General features: G+C 38.8%; 1 protein-coding gene across 4 annotated transcripts in view; it reads left to right on the top strand.

Moving 5' to 3' along the window:
* The window catches only part of RALGPS2 (Ral GEF with PH domain and SH3 binding motif 2), a 122,502-nt gene that overhangs the window by 80,341 nt on the left and 24,265 nt on the right, over window positions 1-17,896 (top strand). For 2 of the 4 annotated variants that reach the window (XM_039337185.1, XM_039337187.1), the window contains 7 exons: window positions 5,988-6,125; window positions 9,439-9,529; window positions 10,924-10,991; window positions 11,232-11,367; window positions 12,775-12,926; window positions 14,964-15,018; window positions 16,710-16,787. In XM_039337185.1, the coding sequence (XP_039193119.1) occupies window positions 5,988-6,125; window positions 9,439-9,529; window positions 10,924-10,991; window positions 11,232-11,367; window positions 12,775-12,926; window positions 14,964-15,018; window positions 16,710-16,787 (718 nt within the window). Of the gene's footprint in view, window positions 1-5,987; window positions 6,126-9,438; window positions 9,530-10,923; window positions 10,992-11,231; window positions 11,368-12,774; window positions 12,927-13,182; window positions 13,323-14,963; window positions 15,019-16,709; window positions 16,788-17,896 lie in introns of those variants that run through there. The other 2 variants (XM_039337186.1, XM_039337188.1) reach the window with 2 other exon arrangements.

The raw sequence follows: 17,896 nt of genomic DNA, 5'->3' as shown, positions 1-17,896 counted from the left end.
TATATTTTGGTCCAAGTTTTTTACAGGGCTGTAGGGACTTTAGGTATTTTGTAGATAAGTACACCATTTCTCCTATAATGAATGGTGTAGGCTCAACCCTTTTTTTATCGGCTTGTGCTTTGTATGCCCGCCTAGCTTCATCTAGTGATTTTCTGACTATTGGCCAGGTGTTTTGTAGGTTTTCCATCCATTCTTTCAGTGAAGGGATCGTTGGTTCTTTTGGGGTTAACTCTGGCATAGGGTTGAAACTTTGACCGTTGGCTATTTGAAAAGGAGTGTAGCCTGTGCTGGAGTGGACTGCATTATTGTAGGCAACTTCTGCAAAAGGAAGTAAGTCCGTCCAATCACTCTGTTGGAAATTTAAAAAACATCTCAAATATTGCTCAAGTACCGACTGGCAGCGTTCCGCTTGTCCATCTCCTTGAGGGTGGTGGCTAGATGTCAATCCCTGAGTGGTCCCTAAGAGGGATAAAAATTCCTTCCAAAATGCAGACGTAAATTGCACTCCCCTATCAGAGATGATGCGTTGGGGTGCCCCGTGCAATCTGTAAATGTGCTGGATGAAAAGTTTTGCTAAGGCCTTTGCAGTGGGAATTTTTTGGCAAGGGATAAAGTGCACCTGTTTGGAAAATAGGTCCGTGACTGTCCAGATAACAGTATTCCCATTGCTTTCTGGCAATTCCACTATAAAATCCATGGCTATTTCCCTCCAGGGGGCTGAGGGACTTGCCACTGGTTGTAATAGCCCTGGCGATTTCCCTTGCAACCTCTTTGCTGATGCACAGGTTGGGCAGCTGGCAACATAACTTTCTATGTCCTTTTTTATTGATGGCCACCAAAATTGCCGTTTAATTAAGTGTAAAGTTTTTACAAATCCAAAATGCCCTGCTGATTTTGTGTCATGGCAAAGGTGCATGAAAGTTAGTCTTTGAGTTGTTGGTATATATAACTTTTCCCCTACCCAAGGCAACCCGTCTCTCATTGTGCACACATGTTTGTTTTTCTGGAACCATTCATCTGTTTCCAAACTTTTTCTGAATTCAATCCCAGTTTGGCTGTCCAGTTGTGGTTTTATTTTGGCTTGGGTTCTTGTGGTTACTGGTGCTGCCAGTTGTGACTCTGCCATTATTGGTCTAGAGTCTGTGGTTCGTGCGCTGTTATATTGAGGCATGCGAGATAGTGCATCTGCCAGGAAGTTCTTTCTTCCTGGTAAATGTTTGAGCTTAAATTGGAATTGGTGAAAATGCTGGGACCAGCGGGCTTGTTTGGGATTGAGTTTCCTGGAAGTTTTCAGGGCTTCTAAATTTTTGTGATCAGTCCACACCTGGAAGGGGATTTTGTTGCCTTCCAGGAACTGTCGCCACGTGAGTAATGCCCAACGTATCCCATAAGCCTCCTTCTCCCATACGGGCCAGCGCTGTTCTGTTTCCGTGAGTTTCTTGGATGTATATGCACAGGGTTGCAATACTGTATCATCATTTTCTTGTAATAGCACAGCCCCCACTGCCACATCACTTGCATCTGCCTGTATTATGAAGGGCTTGTCCATGTCTGGGTGCCTTAGTACTGGTTCGGCAGAAAAAAGTCTCTTTAGTCTCTCAAACGCTGCTTGGCACTCCATTGTCCATGTTAGTGGCTGGCTAGGTTTTACTGAGGATGTTCCCTTCGTTTTTAGTAAGTTAGTGAGGGGCAAGGCTATCTGTGCAAATGAGGGGATGAATTGGCGGTAAAAATTTGCAAAGCCCAGGAAACTTTGTAGTTGCTTTCTTGTGCGGGGTGGTGCCCAATTTAGTACTGCTTTGACCTTCTCCGGGTCCATTTCAATACCCTGTGGGGATATGCGATAGCCTAGGTAGTCTATCCTTTCCTGGTGGAATTCGCATTTTGAGAGTTTGGCATATAGGTGAGCGGCTCGCAGCTTCTTTAAAACCGCTCTGACAAGTTTGACGTGTTCTTCTTTTGTTTCAGTAAAGATAAGAATGTCGTCCAAGTAAACAAGGACCCCCTTAAATAGGTGCTCCCTTAGAACGTCATTGATTAATTGCATAAAGACTGCAGGGCCCCCTTGTAATCCAAATGGCAAGACTTTGAATTGATAGCACCCCATGGGGCAGTTAAATGCAGTCTTCCATTCGTCCCCTTCCTTGATTCTCACGCGATAGTAAGCTTCCCTTAGGTCTAGTTTAGAAAAAATTTTCCCTTTCGATAGGTGTGACAGCATGTCTTTCATGAGGGGCAGCGGGTATAGGTTGCTTTCACTGATTGTATTCAGGGCCCTATAATCCACGCATAAACGTAAAGAGCCATCCTTCTTCTCTCTAAAAAGGACCGGGGCAGCCACTTTAGGCTTGGCTGGCTCAATGAAACCTCTCTCCAGGTTTTTTTTTATAAATCTTTCCATTTCCTCCTTCTCCTTTGGGCTCATGGAGTATAATCTGGGCTTCGGGAGTTTTGCCCCAGGCTTGAATTCAATGGTACAGTCTGTGGGTCGGTGGGGGGGAAGCTCATTCGCCCTCTCCTCACTGAAGACTTCAGCAAGGTCCCTATATTCCTCTGGTATTTCTGTTAATCTTTTTTCCTCTCCTATGGATGCTTTTTCTATTCTTGATTCTGGTAGCCTCCCTTGGGGTTTTAAGTCCATAGGGTCCCCCTTCGGGAATTTGATTTCTGTCGTCCTCCAATTTACCCAGGGGTTCCATTTTTTCAACCATTCCATCCCTAGAATCATTGGGCATTCCATACCTGGGGTCACCACAAACGTTAAGTCCTCTTCATGGTTGCCCAGGGAGAGGTGTATTGGCAGAGTGGCTAGGGTAGCTGGCATCCCCCCTGCTATGGATCCATCTAGCTGGCCAAATGAGATTGGTTGTTCCAGTCTCCTGGATGGGATGCCCAGATTCCCCACTAGTGTTGGGCTAATAAGGCAGCGGGTGCAGCCAGAGTCTATTAAGGCTTTCACCTTCACAGCTTCGGGCATGGGGGGGATTAATATAGTCACTGTTTTGAAGATGGGTGTGATGCATCCACTTACCAGGGGTTCGCCCTCCGAGCTGTCATCTGAGGCATCCACCGTCCCTGTGGTGTAGGCTGGAGTTCTTTCCCCTTGGTGAGCAGAGGTGGGGGTTTCTGCAATTTCCATCATTCTCATGGCTGTTTCTTTTGGCTTAGCTGAATACCTCTGGGTTTGTTGATTGGGGATCTGTCTGGGTTGTGCTGGGGGGCCTTTGAGCGGCATTCTACAGCTCGATGCCCTTCTCTTCCGCACTTGAAACACCCCATTTGCTTCTTGGCTGTATCCGATGATTTCACCGGTTGGTGTGTCAGCTCAGGCGGGGGGCGGCTCCATTGTTTTCTTCGGCGGTGCCTCTTCAATATGTCGATCTCTGCTTCCTCTGCCAAGACGTACCATTCCTCAAGTCGATGTGGGTCCCCTCGGGGCAGGCAAGCATCATATAGATCATTGGCCAGAAGACATCCTCCTTGGCCATTTCGTCTTTGAAATGGCCAAGGAGGATGTCTTCTGGCCAATTCAGTTTGCTGGCAATGGCCCGGAATTCTTGTGTATACTCGGCCACTGGGCGTTTGCCCTGCCTCATCGTTGTTATTCTTTCACGGGCTTTGCGATCAGCCAGGGGGTCTTCAAATCGTCTTCTCAAAGAGGACATGAAACGGTTGAAGTTACTGAGTTCTGGGGCATTGGAGTCATGCAAGTTCACTACCCAATCCGCAGCTGGTCCATCCAGGGCAGATTGCACGATCCGGATGCGGGCTTTGTCGCTGGGAATGTCCTGCCCATATTCCTCCATGTAGCTGAGGACTTGGGTTAGGAAAAACCCCAAGCGTATTGGCTCCCCTTTGAATTTCACCTCCAACGGTGACGTCTTGGAATGGATCGGTGCCTCCGTTGTGGGTGGTAGTGTCTTCCGTCCAGATTGCCATCTGTGGTCCGGTAGGGGGTGGGGGCTCCTGGATCAGTAGATGTCCCTGGGGTTGCAGGTTCCATGTCCCCCTCGGTGTCTCTCCCTTTGCGGCTCCAGGAACTGGGGCGGCCGTAGGGCTCAGTATTCTCCTCTCCTAGGGAGCTGAGAGTTCTCTTCATCAGGTCAATAGCTTTCTCTAGGATCCAGTCTGAGTACGGTGCCCAGCTTCCTCCCTCTTCACTTGCGTGCAGGGATTTCTCCATCTCCTGCTTCCATTCTGGTTGCTTGGTCCCCCGTCTCAGGGTCACCTTTCTTGATTCCTTTCCCCACTCACTTTTCTTTCCAACGCCCATCGACCAGCGAGGCTTGTGGTCCTGTGTCTCCACCACTTCTTCTCCTGAGGAATCTGGCCTCTCGGATCCCAACATCTGGCAAGGTTCCAACTGGGTCAGCGGCTCTCTTTCCAGGGAGTTTTCCCCCTCTCTTGCTTCGTTGTCTGACATGGTAAATTTTTGCAAAATCCCCCGGCAAGGGTCTCCCTTCCAGGTGGATTAATTTTGCAAGTCCTGTCTAATGTAAGGACCCACCCCACTTTGCATCTTAAGAAGACAGAACTCTTGGAATAATTCTTCCAACAGGAATCCTTTATTAAGAGAAGTGGTTGCAGGCATGCTAGACAGGACTTGGGGTTCAAGCTCTTCCATTCAAGGTTTTAAGGGGTTCCCCAGTAGTCCCACCCAATCAACCCCCCTTCCAGTGATAGTTTCAAGTATCACAATTCCACCCCTTTTCTTCTTTCTTCCGTCTGGATGGAGACTTCAGATAACTACATGAAAGGCAAATACTCTCCTTTGGTATGCTAACACTTCGAGGTTACAATAAACACACATTCAACATTCAGCCCTTTGAAGTGTACTGAAGGAAGTGAGGGCCATAAAGCCCCTTTGTTCTCCCCTTTCTCTCCCTCTTATGGCAGAATCCAGAGATGGCAGAATTGGGAGTTTCTATATTTGATAATTAAAGATGAAATATAATTGGATTCTGACAGAGACTCAGTAAAGTTGCCCATTTCATGTCATTTTTTATTCTTTGGACTTTAGATCAATTTGCTTTTTGGTCCCTGGGGCTTTTGTTTCATTTTTATATTTAAGGGACAGGGAATATAATAACACCTAATTATTTCTTATTCACAACTTTAAACAACTTAATGCTCTGCTTAAATAAGACATTGTCTTTAGTAGACAACACCTGGGATTGGTCTGGTAGCATATTTTATCAACAGTGTGGGAACACAAATAGTAAAATCTTTGCTAAAAATATTTTTAAGAGAACCATTATTACTATTTCACTTTTTCCTGTCAATCTTGTATGCTACTACTACAAATACAAAGTTTATATAATTGAATACAAACAGCAAATGATAATCACTTAGACATAGGAGTTTAATTTTAAAATATAATTGGTGCATTAATTAAATACTTTGTTGAATTGCAAATAAATTTTAGATACAAATTGAAATATAAAGCTTTTATATGTAAGGGCAGAGTTGAATGTTTCAGATTCATGACATGTCTTTAAAATCCAAATACTATCTGAAACAGGACCGGAAGGCTGTGATGTTATTTGATTTGAACTACAGATAGTTGGGATCAGCAACACCATTACTAAATGCCATGGTTGCTGAACAAAAAAAAATCACATGACTGCAAGGACTTACAGCCTCACTTCTGCTTCAGCTGTTAAGCAAATCACCACAGCTGTTATGTAAAACATTCCATATTCTCCTTTAACTCTGCTTCTCACAAGCCAGTTGCAAATCATATAAATGGCATGACCTTGGGACACTGCAATAGTCATAACTGTATGCCATTTGCTAAGCTCCCAAATGGTGATCACGTGACTGCAGAATATTGCAATAATCATAAATGAAGGATTGATCACAAAGCTGGGGGTTTCCTTCACAATTATAACTTCAAACAGTCACTAAATGAGGGAGTCAGTAAACAAGGTCTACTTGTAACTTTTATTTCAATGCTCTGTATGATAAAAAAATCTTTAATTCTTCAGGTATTTATCTCTCAGACTTGACATATATTGACTCAGCATATCCATCAACAGGAAGTATTCTGGAAAATGAGCAGAGATCAAACTTAATGAATAATATTCTTAGAATAATTTCAGACTTACAGCAATCTTGTGAATATGGTAAGTTATACCATGCATCTATATTACAGCATTATCTGTAAACAGTAAATAAATAGCTTGAATATTAATTGAGGCTTGCTCAAATTTTACCTTTGATTAAAGGTGGTGATGGGATATTTTAAAAAAATAATTCAAGATATGAAGATAAAGTGATCATTTTCCCAATAAAACAGCAGAAATCTAATCAAACACCCCAAAACCTTTGAGCATATCTTAAAATATCTCTTTGGATCTTTACTATAATTGAAGAGACAAATGTAAAAGGTAATACTTGTTTACTAAATTCTTTCAAAGTAAAAAAAAAATGAGTTTTCTCAGCATTAACGTTAAAAAATAATTAACAGACTTTGACATAAGTTTTCTGTTATTCAAAAACATATTGAAAGCCACCCTCTTAATTTTGACTAAGTCTATTTCAAATAAAGTAGTCTCTCAGTAAGAACCTTCCTTTTTATTTATTTATCTATTATTTTTTTAGTTGTTCAACTTCTATAAGCTGTCCATCTCAGTCAATGACTCTGGGCAGTTCACAGTTCATTTTTACTAAAGATTCATTAAGCTTTCCACTTAATTTTATTTAGACAAGATAGGTGCAGAAAATGAATATAGGTTTATTGTATGCTAATGCTCTCTAGAACAATCTGAACTATTAACAGTCATAGCAAATTGATGGTAGATAAGAGTCAATGGAATTCAAAATGGGCTTGGATCTAGATCTCTTGTGGGTGCGAAGGGACTCGAGACTGATGATGCAGTTGACCCATCCTTGGGCCTCAGTCTGGTCATCTCCTACAGATTACTGAAGCCAGAGTTCTTGTTTTTTCACTTATGGGAAAATAATGGGTAGGAAGAACCCTACCTTCCATTTACAGATGGCTCAATTGCCTTTTTATACCAAACTGCAATTGATAAACCCCTGCCCAAAAGGAAATCACTGTTTACCTCTAAAATTATATTACATCCTCGGCTGATGAAGCTTTTGGTAGGAATGCTGTGCAGATTGCTCATAGTTCCCTTCATCCAGTTAGATCCCACAGGCTGGGCCTCCTTCAGGTCCCGTCGGCCAAGCAGTGCCATTTGGCGGGGCTGCGGAGGAGGGCTTTCTCTGTGATGGCGCCCACGTCTTGGAACCAGCTACCCCCGGAGATTAGGACCGCTCCCACCCTGTTGGTTTTCCATAAGCTGCTTAAGACCTGGCTTTTCCGGCAGGCCTGGGGTTTATAAAATCTGACCCCTGGATGACTGTTCTTGTACTGTTTCTTTTGTTATGTTTTATGTGTTTTTATTGTTAGCCGCCCAGAGTCCTCCGGGAGTGGGGCGGCTTATACATTTTAAAAATAAATAAATAATAAATAAGTTGGATGCCGTATTGTTTCAATATGTCCTAAGGCACAAATGTCACTTGATTGAGTCACATGGTGTGTCATGACATATTGTGATGTTTTTTGCCTTTGCACAACCGGGGTGGGCGTAACCTGCGTGTGATGCATCCAGCTGCAGGCCGCCAGTTTGACACCCCTGTCCTAAGGTCTAGAATATTTACTGTGAATATTTGGAGGAAACAAATATTTTTTTTTCCTTTATGCATTTCTGTTTTTTTGTATTTTGTTACTTAGAAATAGATATTTTTCTTCAAAATAATAGAGCTTTTGCATTCATGTGGCCTGGAATTTATTTTTATCCTGTCTCTACCCAATTTATCAGGCTGATGATTTGGGTTGTTGTTGTTTTTTTTTTCTTTTTTATTTTCTTTACACAAGGTTACATGTTTTTGGCAGAGTGAAATTATCTCCGGAATTCTAGGATGCTGCTTGTCTGCAAGGGTTAGACAGCTCCCTCCTGTTCAAAGAAACTATGGTTATATATGCAAATTCCCTGAGATCAAAAGCCATCTCTGATGCTCTAAGAAGAGAAATTTATAAGTTTTTTTTTTCAGTACTTGTCTGAAAAATATTTTGTTTATTGCATTGGAGGAGATGTAAATCATGTTATTGGGCAAAGTCTTAGATCTGACTAAATACAAGATGATTATTGGGTGAGAATATTTAGGAAATCACAAAATATGTAACATCTATAAAGCAAATTTTAAATGTGAGTTTCAATTTATATATATATATATGTAGAATTGTAATCAGAATTCTATATACAGAAGATTAATAGCCACCAACATTTATTAATATGACATTACTCTTATGAGTGGGGCGCAATGTCTCAGCCGTTAAAGATGCTGAGCTTGTCAGAGAGCTGACAGCCTCATTTTGAGACCTGAGGTCTGCACAACAAGGTGCGCTCCTCTTACTTGCCCCGGCTCTTGCCCACCTAGCAGTTTGAAAGCATGCAAATGTAAGTAGATTAATAGGTACCACTTCAATGGGAAGGTAACAGAATTCCGTATGTGTTTGGCATATAGCCATACTGGCCATATGACCACAGAATGCTGACTTCCCTCGGCCAAGAAACGGATATGAGCACTGTGCCCTAGAATTGGACATACCTGACAGGGAAATCTTTACCTTTTTATTGATATGAAGCAGTTTTTAATATATTTTAGCTGGGAATGAGGTTGCCAGATTTCACATTAAGAGCAAGGGGACAGCAAGGCCATATATCCTTTAGTTGTTCAACAGTGAAAGGACACAGGGCAGAAAACATCCTGCAAAAAACAGAGCTCCACAACACAATCTTTTCAGCAGTTCCAAGAAGGCTCCTCACCCATTTGCACTACTCAGGTGATCCTGAAGACACAAACAAACCTTCAAGTGTTCTCAGTGACTCTCTAAAATAGGGGTGTTAAAGTCGCAACATCTCGTGACGTGTCAAGACGTATGGTGACTTTTTTTGCCATTGCTAGCAATGGGATGGGCATGGTTTTGCTATGATGCATCCGGCCCACAGACCTGCAGTTTGACACCCCTGCTCTAAAAAAATGCAAATAATCAGCTGTCTGCAAAGAATATAAATCCCTCCATTCCCCACCATCCTGTCAGAACTGAAGATGCTTTGTGGATGAGAAGTGAAATGACTTCAAAGAAAAACAAAATCTGATTTTATGTGCATAGCCTAGTTTCCTGCTTTTCCTTCCCCATCTAATTACTGCTATTAAGATTCTTATAAACAAGTTGGTCTTAATTGTATCACAGACATTTGTGAGAATAGTAGTTAGCTAAATGCCTGCTGTTGTGGGGGGAAAAGGAAGATGATAATATAACAATAATAGTTAACATTGATATGAAATCATGCCATATAAAAATACATAGATCTTAATGGCTGCAATAAAATAACTGCTCTCCATTATATACTAATTACTATTTAGATATTCCTGTGTTGCCTCATGTTCAAAAGTACCTGAATTCTGTTCAGTATATAGAGGAACTTCAGAAGTTTGTGGAAGATGATAATTATAAGTAAGTATATAATCTAGTCAATTGTGATATATTCATTATTAAATTTTTGTTTCTAAAGTAATTTTTCATAAAGAACAAAACAATACGTAGTTTTGTTTCATAAGTGTTTCAAATTTTTAGGACATTTCTCTTTATAGGCTCTCATTTTTCATGAATACTTTCTTTTTTTCTCTTTCTTTTTTTTCTTTTTTTCCTTTCTCTTTCTTTCCTAGAATATAACCCTTAGCTGTAAATATTAAAAATGAATGAATGAAAAGAATAAACAGAAAGCCCTGTGGTGGTTTAGGTATTGAACTAGGAATGAAATTCACTGGGTGAGCAGTAATTCTCTCCACCCAACCTGCAATACAGGGTTCTGATTTCTGAGGAGATTACAATGTAATTTCCTTTGAGTTCCTATAGGAAAGGTGGAATATAAATCTAACAGATGAATAAGAATTAACAGATGTTCAAGATCTAAGACAGTCTTAATCTATTATGAATTATTTGTTACATTCCCGTATTCTTAATCATCTTCCCTCCCAATTTCTTACTCTGTTATTAACTGCAGTATTTGGTATTTATCATATAAATCCATATTGGCCTTTTTAAAAACTAATTGACATATAGCAGTTATATGTGTAACTGTTTCTTTCTTCTTTTCTTTAAGTTATACAGAGTGGGAGAAAGTTTCCAGGAAATCACAGCGTTTTTAAATGGCACTTCTAAATCACCCATTTTTCTTTTAAAATAAAAAAAATGGATATTTTGTATCTTACTTATTAAAAAAATTGAAGTTTTTTTTATTTAAATCTGTCAAAATATGATAACGGTTACTATTTATTTTGGGGTTTTTTTAAATTTATACGGCACCTAATTCATGGTTCGATACTACTGTGAGAAGCTAATTATATTTTTATCTCACCTTTTCATATGTGTAACTCAAGATGGTTAACATACTTAACACTCCTGCCTTCTACTTTCCCCAAAACAACAAACCTATGATATCTGTTGGGCTGAGAGAGAATGACTGCCTAAGGTCATCCAGACATTTTCATGCTTAAGGGACACAGTCTCCTTGTTTCTAGGTCAGCACCTTAACCACCACCAATCTGGCTCAAATGATTTATTGATGGATTCCTAGTAGGATGTCCTAGAACAGAGGTCCCCAACCTTTTGGGCACCAGGGACCGGTTCCATGGAGAGAGGTTTTTCCACGGACCAGAGGGTGTGTGGTTTTATGTGCTACCTGTTTCTTGCAGATGGGGCTTTGCTTTTTTGTCCGGCCCCATTGCTGGCATGCCGCAGCCCAGTACTGGTCCACGGACCAGGGATTGAGGACCCCTGTCCTAGAAAATGAAAGTAAGTGTAGATGTCTGAATTTGCTATTAGCAATTTTTTTTTTCTTAACACAGACTTTCATTAAAAATAGAACCTGGGACCAGTACCTCACGCCCCACTGCATCTCATGAAGATTTAGTTGGTAAGTACTCAACAATAAAACACTCTGATTCTACTCCCCAGTATTCCTATTTTCTGGGTTTATAATATCCATAAAATCTTTTTTTAAGCAAATCTAATTTAAGCAAACTTTAAAATAAACTAAAAAGAGAAGGAAATAGATAAAATCTGTATATGTACTTCCAAATTATTTTGAAGATTTTTGAAGAATTATAATAACAAACTTGCTCTTTGCTCTACTCATTTTACTTATTTTTTCCAGGCCCTGAAGTGGGTGTTTCTCCCCAAATGGTGCGAAAGAATGCTACTGCTGAAGAAGCATTGCTACCACCAACTCCTCCATCTCCTAGAAACCTGATGCCTCATGGGCATAGAAAATGTCACAGTTTGGGATACAAGTTAGCATCTCATTTGAGATTCAGTTCCTTCTGTTATTTAAATTCATTATACTCCAAATTATTGTTATTTAAAAAACCATATATATGAATTAAGTACTTCTTTGCCATTGACTTTTTATGCAGTATGTATATTAGGTTGTTTAAATAGCTCAGTACCTTTTTTATAAGTAAATACAAGATAAATATAAGTAAATCGTGATAACTGAGGATTATTAAATAATCTGTTAAACAAGCCAAACTCAGATTTGTAGACAGGCAATGCAATCATGACATTGTTGGAACTCCAAAACAGAGAAACAGTCAAAAACAGAGAAAAGGCTAACAATACAATATGTCAATCTTGAGATATATATAATTCTACCATCACAAAGTATTTATTGTTTATTTGACTGATTACAGAATATTTTTCTATTTTGTTTTAATTTGCTTTGCTTTATTGTTAGAGCTTTGAATAGGACATTTGGATTAGCAGGTTAACTCAGTGATCTAAATGGCTCCTTTCTGTTTTCAGGAAACAAAACAAATTAGGCATAAAACAAGAAATTGTGTATTTCTGTTTATAATGTTTTGTGAAATCATAGTTACAGTCATTAAACTGACAAGCCATGGTTTCATATTGATTTATAGACTGAACCCAATTGTTCATATATTGATTGATTATGCTTCATCAAGTCAATGTCAGTTCTTAGCAAACACAGGGATAGATTTTCTCCAAAATAATCTGTCTCTTACTTGGTCCTTCATGTCTTCCATTGGTGCACCAGTCATTACTATAACTAAGTCCCTCTACCTTACTACTCATCATCCTCTTGCTCAGAGCAAAAGAAAAAAGAAAAAGAAAAGAAATGCAGTTAATCCTCATATTTAAACATTAGTTCCAAAAATTTAGGAATTAAATTGCAAAGTACATACATACAGCTTCTTGCTTGCAAATCACTTTATGATTGTAAATGTGGTTGGCAATCTATTTAGGCTGCTTGTGGTAAAGAAAGACCAATATTTAAACACTGGCAGCAGACATAACTTCCTAATAACATTTTCATTCTTCCATGCCCATTTCTAAGTGTAACATTGGAATCCATTCTTTAATAGTCCATGTTCATAAATATTTGCCCATTGTTTATAAAGGTATAAAGTACATGTACATTAAAAGAAAAAAGCAGGAATTGTAGAATTTTAGTACGAAAATATTAACTAATTCATCTATGTCTATTTCATATCTATTATACAATTACATATTCTTGGGAACATTTATCTTTTTAAACTTTTTTAATTACCTTTATTCTGTCTTTCCCTTTGGATTTGATTATTGAGGTCTGATCTATTATTAAATATACTTTTGATACTGTGTTATATTTACTGTTTTAATAATGTGATCAATCTTAATGTATTTTACTACTTTTCTAGTTTCATTCATAAAATGAACACAGCAGAATTTAAAAGTGCAACATTCCCAAATGCAGGACCAAGGCATCTTTTAGATGATAGTGTCATGGAACCACATGCTCCATTACGGGGGCAAGCAGAGAGCTCCACTCTTTCCAGTGGAATTTCAATAGGTGAGATTTTATCTCAGTCAGTAAAAGTGTCTTTTGAAATTCAAATTTGTATAATTTTTTCATTATATTTATATGCTACCTCTCCTCCATATTATTTAAACAGCATGCATAGGCACTATCCACACAGCATACATAGGATAATGGGGGAAGATAAACTTGCGCACACTACAAACAAAGTTAGTAACCTGATGATTTTTTAATTAAAATCTCCCATGTTGTTAAATTACTCAGAATTTACTATCTTTTCAATGTCTAGTATGAAGTTCTATAGAAGCTTCATGCAACGCCTTGCCCCCCTCCCATCATCCCACGGACTGTGCAATTGAAATCTTGCCTGGAGCGGAACGCCCCAAACCAAATATGTACTCTATGACTCCAAAAGAGTTGAAGGAGCTGAGAGATGACATTGACAAGAATCTAGCTACGGGTTTCATCCAGGCCGCTAAATCCAGAGTGGCAGCCCTAGTGCTATTCAAGGAGAAGAAAGGATGGCTCGCTGAGATTGTGTATCAATTTCCATGGAATAAATGGGGTATGTGTGGAGAATATGTACCTCCTGCTCCTCAAGAAGGACATTGAAAGTTAGGTGAAAAGCTGTGCCATGTGTATGGCCATGAAGCGCCAACCAGGGAAGATTCCGTGATTGCTGCAGCAAGTGGCTGACCTGACCCAGCCTTAGGAAGAGATAGCCATGGACTTTATAGTCGAGCTTCCAGATAGTGGAGGGCATATGGTGATATGGACAGTGGTGAACCTATTCTCAAAGCAGGCCCACTTCTCCACATGTTCCAGCCTCTCATCAGCCCAGAGATTGGCCAGGATGTTCCTGCAACGTATTTACTGGCTATGCGGAGTGCTTAAATGCATAATCTCGGACCGAGGAATCCAATTTACTACCAAGTTTTGGTGTGAATTTTTAAAGCTGATAGGGTCCTCCCAGGGTCTTAGTTCATCAGCTTTTCATCCGAGTACAAATGAAGCTGCAGAATGAACCAATGAAATGGTGGAATAGTACCTGTGTTGTTATGTCAACTACCAGCAATCTAATTGGGCAGAGTTCCTGCCATTCTCTGAAGTGGCATACAAGTGGCATACCCCATTTAAGATAGCTACAGGAGTGGAGTTTGTGCCAATACCAGAATGCCCAAGAGAGACCCCCTCATTGGTGAATTAGCTGATTGGGTAGATTCCCTAAAAGGCATCTGGGATAATGTGAGGAAAGCACTTGCCAAAGCAACAGAGAGTCAAAAGAAACAAGAGGATAAGAAGCAAGCTCCCCAGGGAACGTTCCATGTAGGAGATAAAATGTATCTATCCACCAAATACCTAAAGTTGAGGATTCCCTGTAAAAAGCTAGGTCTTAAATACATAGGCCATTTCCTGATCATGAAAATTATTATTATAATTATTATTAAAAGTATTATTAACCCAGTGACTGTAGAAATGAAACTGCCTAGAGTACTGGGGAAAGTGCACCCAGTATTTCACTGCAACCTGCTGAAGCAGGCTCAGGGATCGAAAATGAGACCAGTTGGGAAAGAAGCACCTGGTCCAATAATGGTGGAAGGGGAAAGACATTACAAAGTTAAGCAATTTTAGATTCTAGAGTTTATAAGGAGTTGGCTAATTCCAGAAGATGGTGCTAAATTGTTATTGTTCTACTTCATTTCTTCCATAGAGACAACATAATGAAAGAAGAAGCACAAATGCCTATTCATTTACTAAACAAAGAACAAATACTATATACATATTCATATTCATATTTAATATAATGCAATTAAATTATATTATGCAATTAAACTATATGAATTTAAGTGAGTTCTAACAGTTAAGTGGGGAGAGAGAAATTGAACATAAAAATTAGTATGCGCAATTAATCTCATAAACAAAACTCCCAGAAATAAGTTGTTTTCTTTTAAACTAACTGTCATTGCAATTGAGTCAGTTTTATTATGGGTAGAGTTTTTTTGAAACATTTTTCAGGCTTGGTAAATCATAAAATTAGAGAGTTTTTAAATTTATTCATTCTGATTTTAGGTAGCAGTGATGGTTCAGAGCTCAGTGAAGAAACTTCATGGCCAGCATTTGAAAGGTAAGAGAAGTCAATATATTTTATATTTATTCATACATACATGTATTTAACATATGACAGTTTTACATTTCCACATAAAAAAGTGTACCAAGTGTACTTAACTTTCCTGGTATACTGCTTTTTAATCAAAGCACTGCTTTTCCTACACATGGGTTATATATGTAAGACAAAAAATAATGGCTAAAGTAGTTCGATCATGCAAGTTTTCTGGAGGGTGTATTATTACTAATATTTTGGCAGGGGTCCCAGAATCCTGTTTTGTAACAAATTTGTTCAAAGGGAACATATGCAGCTTATATAAGTGGTTCATCATCTACTTACAACTATTTGGGAGATTGTTGAAAGAAGCTTCCCAAAGCTGAACTCCTATTTACAGTATAGGCTTGGAGTAAAATCCAAGTGACAGTTCTCCTGTGATGCAGCCTGACCAATTTAGAACAGTAGATGACTGACTTTTCTATCTTAGTGAATGTATATGATTGACTTATATAAAAACATGCTGTAAATCTACTATTGTTTTTAGAAAATTACTTTTATTTTGTATATCATTGCAACAGCTTTCAAGTGAAAGGCATTGATCATTTGATAAAGCACCACTATGATCTGAGGTGCTTGTGCCGCTCCCAGTTCAGTACAAATGAAGTAACATAAGAAGCTAGTAGAATCATAGTTGATTCTATAAAACTAAAGGATTTTCTTCTGCAGGATGAACTGTTCAAATACTTTTTATTCCCTGGCTTAGATTACTTTAATGCATTTTTGCTCAGTAAAATGCATACAACAATAGTTCTGTCAATATAAATAGAGGTAGTTCTTGATGTATAAATCCAAGTTATAACAGTTCTGAATGAATGGTGTTACAATCGATCCTCAGAGTTCTGGGTATTCCAGCATTCGTCTGGTCACATGATTACAATTTGGGTGCATGGAACTCATTTGCATTTACAACAAGTTGCCAAGTACCCCATTATCATATAATCGCCATTTGCAACCTTCCCGCTGATTTCCTCGGAAAGTTAATGGGGAAGCCAGCAGAGAATGTTGTAAGTCACTGGAATAAGTTCCCCCATTCTCACATCATCCTCCAGCCCTTCTGCAGTCATGCCACATCAGCCCCTCACACATCGCATTCATGCCACACCTATATGCATCATATAATCTCTGAATTTATTCAGAAGAAAAAGCCAAGATACAATGTTAAACCACTTTATGAGAGAATGTTTTCATATTCTAAGGCAGTGTTTCCCAAACTTGACAATTTTAAGGCATGAGGACTTCAACTCCCAGAATTCCACAGCCAGCGTTGCTGGCTGTAGAATTCTGGGAGTTGAAGTCCTCATGCCTTAAAATTGTCAAGTTTGGGAAACACTGTTCTAAGGTAACTACATTGCTCCCGATCACTTGCCTTTTAGAAATGTTTTGTTTTAACTGTAGATGTTATTTATTTAAGATATTGATTGTCTAATCATTCATTGGGATGCCAGTAAGAATATTTTATTGTTATATGTGTTCACACCAAGAACATGTGTTCAAATAAGAAAAGATCTTTTGAAAACTGAAATACATGGGTGATTACAGAACAAGAAGAAGTAGCAATGTAGCAGAAAGGAAAGCTTATTATAGTGTTCTAACAAATGATGACTATGAATTCAAAAAATGTAACCCGTACCATTTATAATGAAATCCAACAGGAACAGATTATACCATTCTCTTGGTCCGGTGACAAGAATAGCACGAAATGGCTATTGGAGCCACATGAAGGGCAGCAGGTACCAATCCCTTGTGTTCAAGGGCCAGACATTTTCCTCTGGTGCTGGTGACTGATTTGATAGTGACGTGGATGTAATCTGACACTCCTGTTCTTTCTAACTATCTTGACATATCACATTGGTGAACATTCTCTATCGAAACAGGATATATGTCTTAAAACTTAATCATATCTTCACAGCCTATGGCTGGCCCATTGTAATCTGCATATCTGATTTTATAAAATTACTCAAAAAATTCCAAAAATGTTTTACTTAGCTCACTACTTTAAAAAAAAAACCCTCTAAACCATCATTTATGATACTGGATGGTACCAGAAGTAATCAAATGGCAAGAGGAATAATGTTGGAACTTTGAAGATTGAGTGAGAATTAAGAGTTGCTTTTTCTTTTTATCCTGAGCCATATAAATTGTAAAATGCCCATTATTTCCAGAAAGGCAGAAAGAAGTGTAGGATAACTGGTATGGCCAGGTCCCCCAAATTCAGTTGCCTATCCCCTTCCTTGCCTATTCTCACACCTCTCCAGAATACCTTTGGCAGTTTTTAATTAGAAGACAAAAACTATGTCACTGAAGATGAGTCTCTGTGCCATAGTGCCTTTTACCAAAAAAAGGCAGTTTTTTTTTAAATTGCAGTAATAATAATATCATAAAATAAAAAAGGCTCCCCTTCATCTTTGTTTTCTTAGCAATGCTATACAAAGAACAGAGCATTCCTTGCCTTAAGGTTGCTTTGAATAACATTTTATGAGAAGCATTTACATTCACATCAAGGTCTTTTTAAATTCTTCAGTGAACATTAATCTAGCCTCAAATAACTGTTATTATCTGATGTAATGTGGACAAGTATATGTTAACTTTTTGAAGGTCTAGAAAGTTTGTCATCTCTCTTAGTTTATAAGCTAAGTAGTTGAAAGATATATGGAAGAAATTCTCCAAGATGTTTCAGAAATTTTTCCTTTTTAATCTGTCTCTGGAGAATGATGGCTATGCCACATAAGTTGCTTGGTATGCAGTTACACAAACACTTGTGCAGTCAAATATTTCCTGTCATTAAAAGTTGGTCAGCTACTCACTTGTTAGAACACAACCTATATTACAGCAGTTTTAT

The sequence above is a fragment of the Crotalus tigris genome, unplaced genomic scaffold (assembly GCF_016545835.1).
Source record: "Crotalus tigris isolate CLP2741 ecotype Arizona unplaced genomic scaffold, ASM1654583v1 scf7180000017668.6805642782:7212621, whole genome shotgun sequence".
In the NCBI taxonomy this organism is placed as follows: Eukaryota; Metazoa; Chordata; class Lepidosauria; order Squamata; family Viperidae; genus Crotalus; species Crotalus tigris.
Note: the sequence above shows the minus strand (reverse complement) of the source record. Positions and strands in the feature narration are given on the sequence as shown.